Source organism: Panthera uncia, assembly GCF_023721935.1.
Source record: "Panthera uncia isolate 11264 chromosome E2 unlocalized genomic scaffold, Puncia_PCG_1.0 HiC_scaffold_19, whole genome shotgun sequence".
Lineage (NCBI taxonomy): Eukaryota > Metazoa > Chordata > Mammalia > Carnivora > Felidae > Panthera > Panthera uncia.
Window position 1 is genome coordinate 26,330,726 of NW_026057588.1, and position 13,534 is coordinate 26,344,259.

A 13,534-nucleotide genomic window follows, 5' to 3' on the forward strand; every position below is an offset into this window, starting at 1 on the left:
TAAAAGACTAACACGTGCACAAAGCTGAACAAAATCAAAGAGCATCTTGGGGCCTACAGTGCAATGAACACAGTAGTTCTGTGCCCCTACCCCAGGCCCTTTGCCCTGTCCGATTAGCAACATACTGCTCTGTCTTCCTCAGCCGTTGACCTGTGTTGACGCCTTGTTGAAATAAATGAAGAGGCAGCCCACTTCATTTCACGCCCCCACCCCTTCTCCCCTTCCTCCCACGTGTAATTCCTGTGTCGGTCACCTCTGTAAGTGAAGGAAGATGCCTGAATTTCCTTCGTGTTCCCATGACCTCGGACACGTAGCAGGGTCTCTGTCTTTCTCCTCTGTCTCCTGGAAGGGGAATGAATTCTTTTTAAGGACCCGACGAAGAAGCAGTTCTTCCCGTTTAGCAGATGGCAAAGTTCTGTTCCAGAGAGGTTCCTCCAAGGCAGCGAGGGGGAGTCGGGGGGGGGGGGGGGGGGGGGGGTGGCAGGAGGAACCGTCAGAAGTTAGCGTTCCGGGAGCACTGGGCGTGGGCGTGGTTTCGGGGGCACAGTGCGGCTCCCGCACACAGTAGGTGCTCATGAAATATCTGTTAAATTGGTTCCTAGGCTCCCCGTCAGTGGCCCAGAAGTCAGAGCTGCCCCCCCGCACCTCCAACCCCACTCGGTCTCGCTCCCATGAGCCAGAAGCCATCCACGTCCCACACCGAAAGCCCCAAGGCGCGGACCCGGGCTCCTTCCACTTCCTTGACGCCCCATTCGCCAAGGTCTCGGAGGTCCAGCAGCGGCTCCGGGGTACCCAGGATGGGAGCAAGCACTTTGTGAGGTCCCCCAAGGCCCAGGGCAAGAGCGTGGGTGCGGGCCACGTGGCCAGAGGGGCAAGAAGCAAGCCCCCTCTGGGCCCCGCCGCCCCCGCGGTGTCCCCGGCCGCCCAGCTGGCCGCCAGCCCGGCCCTCCTCCCCACTCTGGCACCCCTCGGGCACAAGAAACACAAGCACCGAGCCAAGGAGAGCCAGCAGGGGTGCCGGGGGCCGCAGGTGCCGCTGGCCGTGGGCGGCAGTGTCGTGGGGCGGGACCGCGTGAGGGACCTGCCCGCCGTGGTGGTGTACGAGAGCCCGGCCGGCCAGGCGGTGCAGAGACACGAACATCACCACCACCACGAACACCACCACCATTACCACCACTTTTACCAGACATAGACCCCTCCCCAGGAAGCCCCGCCCTGCCATATGAAGGACCCCCTCCCCCGCCCCCCCAGGCATTATTATTCTATTAATTATTGTTATGATGATGATTATTGTTATTAATAATTATTGTTACTCCACTAATATGCAGCTAGCCTCCATGTAGAAGATCTATGGAAACACAGAACTAAACTTTTATTTATATGTTGTGAGGACTGCATAACTTTACCCGAGAAATGACTCTGGGTTTGGAATTGGCCTGGCCACCGGCGGAGGCTCGCGCGGGCTCCCGAGCTGCGGTTTCCACGCAGGCTGGCCCACGCCCGCCCCAGCTCTGGGGGAGCCCCCCGCCAGAACGGTGCCCTACCCGAGTCTCTTCCAGGAGAACGCCCTTACCTGGCCCGCTTCCAGAGACCCTCGAAATCTCCGAGAAGATAAACAGCTGCTACCTCTTAGTATCATTCTGATTTTATTTTGCCCTTAACTGATTGTAACGTGCTACAAGGGATTTCAGCGGACTGCAGACGTGTGACCTTCCTGGCTGTCGTGGTTTTTTACGTCCCAGCCTAGGAACCCTAGATGTCCTTTCTGGCGTTCTCTTTCACGCCTTTCCAGTGGGATCACATCCTTGCCCAGAACCGGTCCCCTCTTCTCTGCCATGCACAACAGGAAAATACGCTTCTGGTCCTCCCTTCCGCTTTTCTCTCTTCTTTAGAAAGATACACACACATATTTAAAGACTGCCCCCAAAACCAGCCTTCTCATTTTGGAAACCTCTGGAGAGGGAACCCAACCACAGAAACAACTGTGGTTTTCCAAGATCAGGCGCTTGTGTGTTGTTGGTTGTGGCCGAAGATGTAGAGACCTCGTGTTCTGCCGCTGGCAAATACACACGTTCCTACACGGTTCTCTATCAGAGCTCCTGTATCTACAGCCAGGTGCCATCTGTCCATTTCTATGTATCTTTCGATAAATATACACTCTCAGGTACCTGTTCTGGTGTGCAGAGATCAGTGGCTTGCTTCTCTAGACATTTCCTGAGCCCAGATGTGACCCTGTGTGCCTCCTGTTTGGACCACTCTCCATCAGATGCGAATGGTCACTTGCTTCTCATTGGCGGGTCCTTTTTGGGGGTTTGGGGTCTGGCAGATTGGGAGAGGCTTGCTGGAGTCTAGAAGCTTGGAGGGAAATGAGGACAGTGGCCAGAGCTGGGACCCTGGAGTAGTGTCCTCCACAGAGCAGGATTTTATCTGATGAGGGCCCGGAGAGACTAGGAAAAGGACCACTGGCAACTAGTCGGGGTCCCATGAAAAACAGATGACACACACTCACGCTGGGTAATTTGAGGGAATATTTATGAAGTGTGGGCAGAGCCTCCGGAAAGAGTGCAGGATCGTGGGCTAGCAATGTGTGGGGCGGCTCCTGCCCCTGCAGTGGAGCGGGGGGGGGGGGGGCATCACCCCCAGCAGCGGGGGGGGGGGGCTGGGGGGGGCCCCCTGAAGGAGCCGTGAGGGACCCTCACTCTGGGATGCAGCCAGCCTGTGGGGACCCTACAGAGAAATATGATGGATATCCTGGCTTCACTCCTTCCTGCCCTGCATCCTATCGAGATCCCATTGACTGAAGCCACTGGGAGCCGTGGGGCCAGAGAGCTGTTACTGAGGGTCACATGGACATTCTTTCAAGGCAGACAGTGAGTGAAGGGACACAAAAAAGGAGTGGCCAGCTGCCTGCCTTTCTGCTGCTTGGTTGCCAGCTGGCACCCCCTCTTCCAGAGCCTCTGGTTTTGGTTTAATGTGGCTGGTAAGGAGTTGGTTTTGATAGTGAGCTCGGGGAGCACATCAGGCTCAGAGAGGTTAACTAACTTGCTTGAGATCACACAGCAGGTGGCAGAGCTGGGATTCTAGTCTCCCCTTCCCCCCCCCCCCCCATGATCCCTTTAACCACTGGAGCGCTTAACCACTGGGTCAGGGCTTCCCTTGTTTTGAGTTGTGGGTTTCTATTAGCATCCAACTCAGTGGGAATGTAACCAAAGCAGGGAAGGCAGGGAAGCAGCTGGCTTGGAGAGGAGAGGAGCCAGGGTTTGAATGAAGCCCTCCCTCTCTGGGTTCATACTTCTACCACTCGGTCACCGGGAGGAGGCTGCTGGCCCTCTGAGCCCCATTACCACGTGGAAAAGCATCTTCTGCCTCGGGAAGCCGAGGGCAGGCTGCTGATTGGCCGGGCTTAGAGCCCGAACCGATTCCTGGGCCGATCCCCGTGGCCCACCTGGGGTCACATGTCCAACCTGCAGCAAGGGGGCGGGGTCTGTGCCAGAAGGAAGGAGAGGAAGGGTGCTAAGCAGGCAGACGCTGACGGGGCCCCAGGACCAGAACTGCTGCAACATGGAAAAGAAGCAGGAATTGTGTCCACACAGGGACTATCTCTGCAGTGGCTTTAGAGCATTTCCTCAGCCTCTGAGAAGACGTCCCATTCCATCTCTCCGAGCCCCACGCCTGTCAGGATTCTGTTATTTCTTAGTGACTGGGATTTATTTAAAATACCATTTTGAAAAATCGTGACAGGTGCACATGTTAAAGATTCGAATAGTTCAAAATGCTGTTCGGTAAAAAGTACACTTCCCTCCAGCATCCCTGACTCTACCTTCCCGGGCTGTTGAGTGAAGCCTGGTGGTTGAGAGCATAGACGTTGGGGCCAGGCTGCCTGGGTTCAAGTTCTGACTTCCTTAGCGTTGTGTTCTAAGTCGTACACCGTACTTCTCAAGCCTCAGTTTCCTCTTTATACAGGGGGATTATAAGAGACCTACCCCACAGGGTTGTTGGGAGAATTCAGTGAGTTAACATATGCCCGGCCCATGGGAGCACTATGAAAATGTTAGCTGCCATTATTTACAAGAATAAATGCATTTATAGAAGATATCTCTCCACTTAAGTTTTGTTATTTTTTTTTTTTTTTTTTGAAAAGACTTTACTTGTTTCGGAGGACTTTGAGGCTTACAACAAAATTGATGGGAAGGTTCAGAGATTTCCCATATACTGCTTACCTCATGCATGCACGGCCTCCCCCATAATCGACAGCTGTCACCAGAAGGGTAACATTTTTTTTTTTTTTACCAAGGATGGACCTACGGGGACACACTGTAATGACCCCAAAGTCCATAGTTTGCCTTGCGGGGGGGGGGGGGGGAGGGTGTCACTCTTTGGTGCTAGACATTCTGTGCATTCGGACAAATGTGTAATCTCATATCCATCATTCTAATGTCATACAGAGTATTTTCACGGCCCTAAAAATCCTCTGTGTTCCTCCCATTCCTCTCTCCCCTGCCCCATTTTGTTATTTTATTCAATATTTCAAACAAGATTTGAAACAGAAAACTGTGTAACGGTAACTGCAAACTTACCACCCAGATCTTACAAATGCTGACAGATTACAATATTTATTTCAGATCTATTTTTAAGAAAGAAAACACTGCCATTGCTGCTTAATCCCCTTCCCGCCCCCACTCTTTTATTTTTACCCAAGGAGTAACATAGTATTCATACTCAGGCACTTTTCTCTGTGACCTAATGTATTTGGAGAGCTTCCCCCCAGCGTTTATAGAGCTCGGACCCCTTCACTCTGACAGCTGCTCAGCCTTCTGTTCTCAGAGGCCCTGACACGGACTTGTCCCATCCCCCCTACCATGCCTGTGGATCTCTCATCCCGGCACTCAGGGTCCTTGTGCCCAGCTCGACCCGGTGCCCGCCAGCAGAAGCAAGAGCCACAGGACCAACACAGAAGTGCCGAGTTCGGGAGCATGTGTGATTTCGATGTGGGTGGATTATAAATGACCTCTGAGAGAAGGTGTACCAAATAATTAGAAGTGGAGGAAGAAGATAGAGAAAGAGGAGGGAGGGAGGAAGGGAGAAAGGAGGGAGGGAAAAACAACTAGGAAACTACAAGGGGTCAACCGCACTTCTTGGTGAGGCTCTGAGCACGTGTTCCTGCAGGCTGGTGTGGGTGAGTTTTGTCTTGTTTGCAAATCTCCTGACATCCTTTGCAGAGGAGCTGTTGCTGCTTCCCCAGTACCCTGAGCTCTGAGCTCCCCTGGCGCCTGGAGAAGTTGGAGGGGCGGGGGGGAACAGGCTTCGGCTTTGCGGGGGGACTCTTTGCGCAGGACTCTTGCGCTCGTGCACACAAGCACTGGCCAGTGGCTAGGATGCCGCGTTTCTGCTCGTCTGTCCCTGGGCCCTGAGGACAGTCTGGTGTGTCGGGCAGACAGCCAGGGTGAGGCTCGCAGCTGCCGGGGGCCCCCCTCTCATCTCCTGGGGAGCACGGGGCGGGGGGGGGGTCGGGGAGCCTGGGGGGGCTTGTGCATTTCCCGCCCAGCCGTGCCAATTACACTTTTTGGCAAAGGAAACAGCCGGGAGCGGTTTCTTTTGCTTCCCCCTCGTTGTTCTCAGCGTTTAGATGTCAAATCATTACAGAGCCGGAGGGAAGGCAGCCTTGGAGGCAGCAGGAGGAGGGCCAGGCTGCCTGCACCTCAAGTACGGTTCCTGTCAGCCGCCGCCACTAATAACCCCAGCTTCTGTGAGGCCCGTCAGCACTCGCAGGAATGAAAGGGGACCCCTGAGATGTGCTCCGCCTAAGCAGACTGTGACCCGCCCCCCCCACCAGCCCCCCTCGCCTTCACCTCCTCATCGAAGGCGGGGCTTCAACCAGCAGAAGTACCTGGGGGAGGCACACTCCAAAAGACCCCCACAGCAGCCTTGCCCTTGTCCCGTCCAGCCCCAGCCTCAGCCTCCACCTTCCCAGCCCCGCCTTTGCCCCCCAAGTCCCGTGGGCACAGCCCGGCTCCACCCCTTCTCATGCGCACATGGCTGTGTTTTGCAGAGTCAGTACCGGTGGCACCCACAGTCAAGTGCTCCGGAAAGCCGCGGGGACAGCACCCTTCCCCTATCATTAAAGTGTCATTACACCCTTGTGGGGGGCTCTGATCTGGTTTTTGGTCTTGTCCTCTTCTCCCAAACCAGCAGACCTCTGAACCCGACCCCTCTTCTCAGGGGCTTGTGGCCTGGAATGATTTTACTGATTATTGTATGTCTCTGCAAAAGGCTTTCTATGCTCAGCATCTTTCTTCCTTTAGCATGAGAACGCGGATGAGTGTGAGACCCATTTTCTGGCGACTGTGGGGGGCGGGTTGCGCTCAGGTCCTGGTCTCATGGTCCATGGGTTCGAGCCTTGCATTGGGCTCCGGGCTGACAGTGCAGAGCCTGCTTGGGATTCTCTGCTCTCTTGGCCCTTCCCCTACACGTGCACAAGCTCTCTCTCAAAAACAGATGGATAAACTTAAAAAAAAAAAAAAAGAAGAAGAAGAAGAAGAGGGTGACCCTGCGGAGGAAATGACACACAGAGCCTGGCCTAGATTTTCCATCTCCCACTGACCGTCCCGTGGGCTTCCTTTCCCTCCACCTTCTCCCCACAAAGGGGAGGAATCCTGGCGCATTCAGCCCATGAACCTGGTGGAAACAAGAGGATCTCTATCTTGACCTGAGATGCTCCAGACGTGACTCTGGCATAGCCCAGCTTGCTGGGGTGGGGGTGGGGAAGGCAGGGTCGAATGTTTGCAACCTGTAAGTCTCACCCCGAGTGCTTCAGAATCACCCGGGGAGATTTTTTAAAAATGCCACTTCCTGGGCCCACCTCTGATGGTGCTGATTCGCCCGGACGGGGGTGTGGCCAGGCATCAAGGTGTTTGGAGCTCTCAGGTGACTTCCGGCGCAGCCAGGGCGAGGGCTCTGAGCCTTGCATTTTCCCCAGATGACCTCAGAAGGCCCCTTCGAAGGAAATACCTAACGTCAGGGGTCATAAGAATCTCCCAGGGAGCACGTTAAACGCAGATACCCCTGGAGAGTGAGATTATGTGGGTCGGGGGTGGCAGACATCATCGGTGCTGTTGACAAGCTCCTACCCCGGGGAGTGGTGTTACAGGTGGGCCCACAGGCCACAGTGTGAGAAGCCCAGCGGCCTGTGCCTTGGCACAAGCGGGGTGGAACCGTGGTGGGCCTACCTTAAGGACTTTGTGCGCTAAGGTGTAAATGAGGCAGAGACAGCTCCCCAGACGCCTTTACCATGAAGGGCCTCCAGAAAGCCTCATGATGTTGGAGCAGGTGGCCATGACCGCACCAGAGGACAAAACCGGATAATTCAGTCACGGCCCTCTGGATGCAGACCGAGTTCTTTTCCCAGCTGCCCAGCCGCCTGGGCCCTCGATAACCCACCGCCCCTCCCTCGGTTAAACCACAGGCACCCAAAGCAGCCAGATGTAGTGAGATTCCCAGGTGTATCTTTCAACCAGGATGGGTCCACAGAGTCCCCTGGCGTGTGGACCACACGTTCTCCTTCCTCTCTTGGCTCTTTATACAGAGACGCAAGTGGCCTTTTCTCAATCCTCCCACTTTGTTTGGGGGCCCTTGCTCCCTGGGGGAGGCACTCGTGTCCTTGGTCAAAGCCAGCCTTGGGGAATAGAGGCATGGTGCAACCGCCGGCTGACGGTCTTTGCAGTACTATAGACCCAGGCTTGGTTACCGGCAAGCTTATGGTCCCCCGCCCCGCCCCTACTCGGGTCTACACTGGGGGCCACGTGCGCGCTGGCCCTTTGGACCCTTCCTGATCCCCCATGTCTGGACGGGAGAGGTATGCACAGAGGGGCATCAGAGATCTAGAAGAAGGACCAGGGAGGCTTATCCAGCCACGAAGTAACTGCCAATGTCTGAGGATGCACTGGAGGAGGAGAGCAGTCCCAGACCCCCTGGGCCACCGCTCAGATCTCAGAGGGACAGGCTGAGCCAGATGAAGACCTTTGGGGACTGTGGGTGCTACGAAAGGATTACCATCCCCAACTCCCTGCCCTCATCCCGAGCTTTGACTTCCTCCTGCTCCACTGAAGTAACACTTTTCTAGATATTTCTCGTCGCACAATTCTGGATGAGTCCGTCGAAGCTGACTTTTTTTCTATAACAACAAGGCCTCGCTTCTTGTTGCCAGCTTAGCTGGTGCCCAGACAAAGGGGCGGGCAGCAGTGTGTGTCAGCATTTTGCTGGGTTTATTGGCATCCTCCTAGGCGGGGACCTCTGTACTGCCGGTTCCTGGAGCAGGCACAAAGTAGGTGGTCACTAAAAGGAAAAGATGGAAGGAAAAGGAAACGGAAGGCGGAAGGAGGGGACTGGGGATTTTACGGCCTTTATTGACCGGAGGGTTCACGGCATTCTCCTGCCGGTGAGTCCTCGACTGTGGAGTTTTACAAAGCCGTAACAGTTCGAATAAAAGTCTGGGAAAGCAGCACAGCGTCACCAACTTCTCATTTCGCTAAATAAGACTGTAAAACAAAACAAAACCAAACAGAAAAGAAAGCCACAGTCTTTTACTGTTCAAAGAAAAATTTTTTAAAAAGAAAGGACAAAATTTAGCCTTATTTGAAACGAAAACCCCCTCACTGCATTGGTATCCCCCCCTCCCCATTGGAAACCGGTGCAGATTTGGCTGAAGGTTCGTGGGGTTCGTGAACAACCAGCTGTTGTTGGGTGGGAGACTGCCCCCAGTTTAAAGGTAAGAGAACTGAGTCCGGAGGAGGCGTGTGCAGGCCAAATTGCCACTTGTTCCCAAAGCTGAGTCCAGACCGGCTCCGAGGCCCCCTTTCCGGTCTTCGGCCTGCACTGCCTGCTGGGGGGCATGGGGCTAGGCTGGCATCTGTGATATCTGGGGAGAGGGTTTCCAAGGCCTCAGTCGTGGGCCAGTGACTCTGCAGGGGCCGTTGTGGTGATCCTGCTTGGGCTGGCCCAGCTCAGCCACAGCCAGACTGTTTGAGGCCTGTCACTGCCTGTCCAGCGGTCAGCCATCAGCTGTGCCTCCGGGTGTATGTTGGAGGGGAGGTGAGGGCCTCTCCCACCCTTCCCATACCCTGCCTCCTCGGAGCCTCCTGGGTCCTCCTCCTCTACTGTCTGATCCTTCAGGCTATACCCACTGTGGCCCACCAGGATGTCATGTTTGACCCATCTGGGGTTTCACAGATTTTGAATTAATTTCCCAAATCCGAAGGTTTCACCTGAATATCTGGATTTTTAGCTTTTCTCGTAAAGATCAAAAAATGGGATTCCACCAGGCCCACATCCCCAACGGGGCAGCAATCCCCAGGAACTATAGGGACGCCCCTTCAGATAGCACGTGTGCTCTCCGGTCGTCCTGGTCAACCTGGGGCACGTGCGCCTTCCTCGGCTTGCCGCCGTGGAATCCCAGTCCATGACCCCGAAGATGCTCAAGCTCCTTTGGGGAGTCAGCTATGCCAGTAAAACCTGGGTCTGCTCAAGGCAGCGTTTCAGATGCTAATGGGGGTATTTCAGGCATGGGAGGATTTTCATGGGGGAGATCTTTGGGGCCAGTTCTAGAAGTCCTCCCTCAGCACATGGCCCCATTCCTTCTTTAAGTGAGGCAGGGTTGGCTGGGGGCCTTTAGCAGAGGGTGCCAGCCCGTGTGAGACCCTGCCCGTCACTGCTTAAAGAGGCAAAGTGGGTGGAAAGAGCCCCAACTCAAAAGACTCTGGTTGATTCCATCTAGCTGGGCTCCTTTGAGCTGACCATGGGTCAGTGACTTCACCTCTCAGAGGCTCAGTTTGCCTTTCTGCAGAGTGGGCCTGATGAGATCTGCTTTATTTTAGCTCCAAGGTCTAGGGAGATGTAAGCAAGCTGAGAAATATAAGAGGAGATTCTTACACCTTAAATTCCATGAACAAATCCCCACATGCCCCAGCTTTCTTGGAAGGACAGCAGAAAGGCTGCTGAGGAGGAAGCGTTCTCAGGGTGGACACATAGGGAAGCCCAGCCCGGCCCTGTCCAGGCCTGGCATTGGCCGTGACTCCCGCCTCCCTGGGCTGCTTCTCACTGTTCAGGTTGGGAGTCTGACGCTCTCCCATCTGCAGATCTGGGAGGATGTGGCTCCAGAGCCTCTGTGTATGACATCTGGTTTGGTGGGTGAAGTTTGAGGTGGTGAGGAGGTCCAGTAGCCAGGCCCCCAAATGAGAGCGTGGGGGCTCAGCTCAGCTGGTAGGGACTTTGAGGTCAGGCAAACCCTAACTGAGACCTGGGTCTGCTACTTCTGAGCTGTGTGACCAGCGAGACCATTGTGGGACCAGCGGTCCAACTTATCCGGGCCTCAGTTTCCTTCTCTGTAACATGGGGCCAATCAGAGGACCTGTTTCACTGGGGGCATTGTAAGGATCAGAGTAAATGATCCAGTGGATGTGAAGGGCTCAGCTCAGAGCCTGGCACAGAGTAGGCCTTTAAGAAATGACAGCTGCTGTTACAAGATCTGGTCCTGCAGGGCTTATGGGAAAGGGGGTGTAGTCCTGAGGGACATCTCGTTCAGCCCCTGGACTCAGGCCCTGAGCTGCAGGATCACTGGGGAGTCTAAATCACCATATCGGTCATTTATGGAGCACCTGCTGTATGCTCAGTCTGCATTTGTTGGCATCCTTAGGCCAGCCTTGTGAGGAAACTAACAAGGCAACTGTGTGTTCAGCGAAATGACTTACCAAGGTCACAGTTAATGTGTGGCAGGGTTAAACACAGAGTGACACCTGAGCGGGGGGGGGCAGCTGTTAGTCACTTGACTCTCCCTTTCCAGGAGCCTTCGGACACTGGCAAGGATGAGCAAAGACCAGTCCTACCCTCTCCTTTACCATTGCCCTCAGCCAAATCTGGGCGGATGTGAGTGAAGGCAAGCTCTAGCAGGTGGGACAAGCCTGAGGCCCCAGCTGCGGCAAGATGGCGCCCTGCCCGTCCCCTTGAGTCTTGTTATGTTCTGGAAAGTCATCGCTGACCCTGAATCAGCAGATACCGAACCATTGCTCCTAGGTGAAATACAGGGTTAGGTTCCTGTGAGCCTGGGCTTGCAATACGTTTGTCCACCAATCAATACATAACCTTGTTTTGTGTGTGTGTCTGTTGAAAGACACCTGATTCACTATATAATGTTGGTTCATTGACATTTGAACTCAAGGCCGATGGCAGTGTAACTCATGCCTGAACGGAGGTAATCTAACGTGCATTTTCTCTATAAGGCACATAAGAGCCTTCTGGTGCCCGGGCACACAGGACAGCACGTCAGTACCACATGTGGTACTTTATTTAGTTTTTTAAATTATTTTTTAAAACTTTATTTGTTATTTATTCTGAGAGAGAGGGAATCCCAAGCAGGCTCTGCACTGTCAGCCTGGAGCCTGATGCGGGGCTCGAACTCACGAACCATTGAGATCACGATTGAGGATCATTTTAAACGGCTAAGTCACCAACACAAGGCGCAAGAGGACAAAAGTGTGGCACTAAACAGACTACAAAAAGGACACTTGTTGGTGGTATAAGAGCGGGAAACGCGAAGGCAGATCATTGCCTTGTTTGACGTCAGCTGGAAACATGCACATCTAAGCGGCTGAAATTTTTTACTGCTTGGCACATGACTCTGATTGACTGTGAAAGCACCGTGAGTATTGATTTGGAGGTTACAAGTAAGTTTAGAGGGTAGGCAAATTCATAAATAAAGACTCGGAATCAGCAGAATTGGCTGTATGATGCTTGTTTGTGCCTCCGATTATTCAGCTAACATCTGTTTCCACCACAGCGCTCTCTCGCTCCCCGAAGATTGTTTTGTAAGCCCAAAGGCCCCGCAAAGATAGGTGCTTGTTAAATCTCTGCCGAGCAACTGGAAGACAGTGCCTTCCTGGCCTCCCCACCCGGCCTGGGCGATAGCACAGGGCCTGCTCTGGTGTCCCACGGGTCTCTGCGGATCCATTCATTCATAAAGACTGGTAGGCAGGGAGCCTCCCCTCCCACAAAGTTGTGCTCGGGTTCTTTAACTTGTTGGTCCTGCCCTCAGGGAGGGGTAGCCGCGTTTGGACAGACTGAAAACCTGGAATGTCCTGCGGATGCTCTGGGTGGCTGGGAAGAGAGAGGTAACACCCCTGGGCTTGGCCTGTGGGCTCCCAGTATAGTCCAGGCATGCGGCACCCGGGTGACTTTGAGTGGCTCTGTCCCCTGGCCAGATCCTCCCCAGGTGGCCACCGTCACCTGATTTCATTTCCTCTGACTGTATCCTCTAAAAGCAGCATCTGATTGTTATTTGTTCAGAAATTCCTAGCTGATGGGGCGCCTGGGTGGCATAGTCGGTTAAGCGTCCGACTTCAGCCAGGTCAGGATCTCACGGTCCGTGAGTTCGAGCCCCGCGTCAGGCTCTGGGCTGATGGCTCGGAGCCTGGAGCCTGTTTCCGATTCTGTGTCTCCCTCTCTCTCTCTGCCCCTCCCCCGTTCATGCTCTGTCTCTCTCTGTCCCAAAAAAAAAAAAAAAAAAAAAAAAACGTTGAAAGAAATTCCTAGCTGAAACATTCCAGTGTGGTCCCTGTGACCTTTTTTTTCCCTCCCTCCGTCCTTCTTGAATCCTTCCTTCCTTCATTGTGGAGAATTTGGCATTCAAGTACCTCCCTCGGTCGGTCGGTCGTGCTGTGTGGTTTACTTGCTGCCAGTCTGTCTCTGAGGGCTGACTACTCCCTGACGACAGGGAGCTGCCCGAATCGAGCCTGGTCAGAGGAAAGGGTGAGCCACACTGGGTACTCACTGTTCTGAGAGGTTTCTCTCAGGCCCACCTGGCCTGGACCACACCTGTCCCAAATCCCTCTCCATCCGCACTCTCAAATATTTACTGATCAACTACTATGTGCCAGGAGCTTTGCTCAGCACCAAATAAAATAGACATCCCCTCTCCCTACCTTCACAGAGCTTTCAATTTAGAAAGGGAACAACAGTCATAAAAATGACACTGTTATCAACTGTGATAATTTCTGGGGGGACGTGTGAAGAAATAACAGAGGGGACACGATTGAGACCAGGGTTGGAGAGGGCCTCTCCAGGAAGCCACATTCAGGTGGAGACCTCAAAGATAGGAAGGATATAGCCACGTGAAAAGTTCGAGGAAAGCTTGTGCAAAGGCCCTGGGGCAGGAGAGAGGGTGGGCCATTGGATGAACTGATGGAAGCCAGGGAGGCTGAACACAGATTGTAAAGAGGAGGCCCAGGATGGGCATGACCTGGGAGTCCTGGTGGAGAGTTTCCTCATTACTATGAGGACACATTAAGAAGTTAGAAGGTCGGGGGTGGGAAAGGCGGTTAGGGCGTGTGACCCTCTGGCCACTTGGTGGAGACTGTGAACAGTAGGCAGGAGAGGAGGCTCTCCTCATAGGACACAACGGCAGCCTGCCAGATAGACGTCGCTTGTGTCGCTCTTACCCACAAAAGTGCTAAGGCTCCACTTGTTTGCCCACGCCGGGGATCAGCGG

At 54.1% G+C, this 13,534-nt stretch overlaps 1 protein-coding gene across 1 annotated transcript in view; it reads left to right on the plus strand.

Annotated features, from left to right (window-relative positions):
- The window catches only part of NKD1 (NKD inhibitor of WNT signaling pathway 1), an 82,185-nt gene extending 79,585 nt beyond the window's left edge, over positions 1-2,600 (plus strand). Inside the window, exon 10 of the mRNA XM_049621240.1 lies at positions 603-2,600. Coding sequence (XP_049477197.1) covers positions 603-1,192 — 590 coding nt within the window. The 3' untranslated portion in view covers positions 1,193-2,600. The remainder of the gene's footprint in view (positions 1-602) is intronic.
- Positions 2,601-13,534: the final 10,934 nt, after the last annotated feature.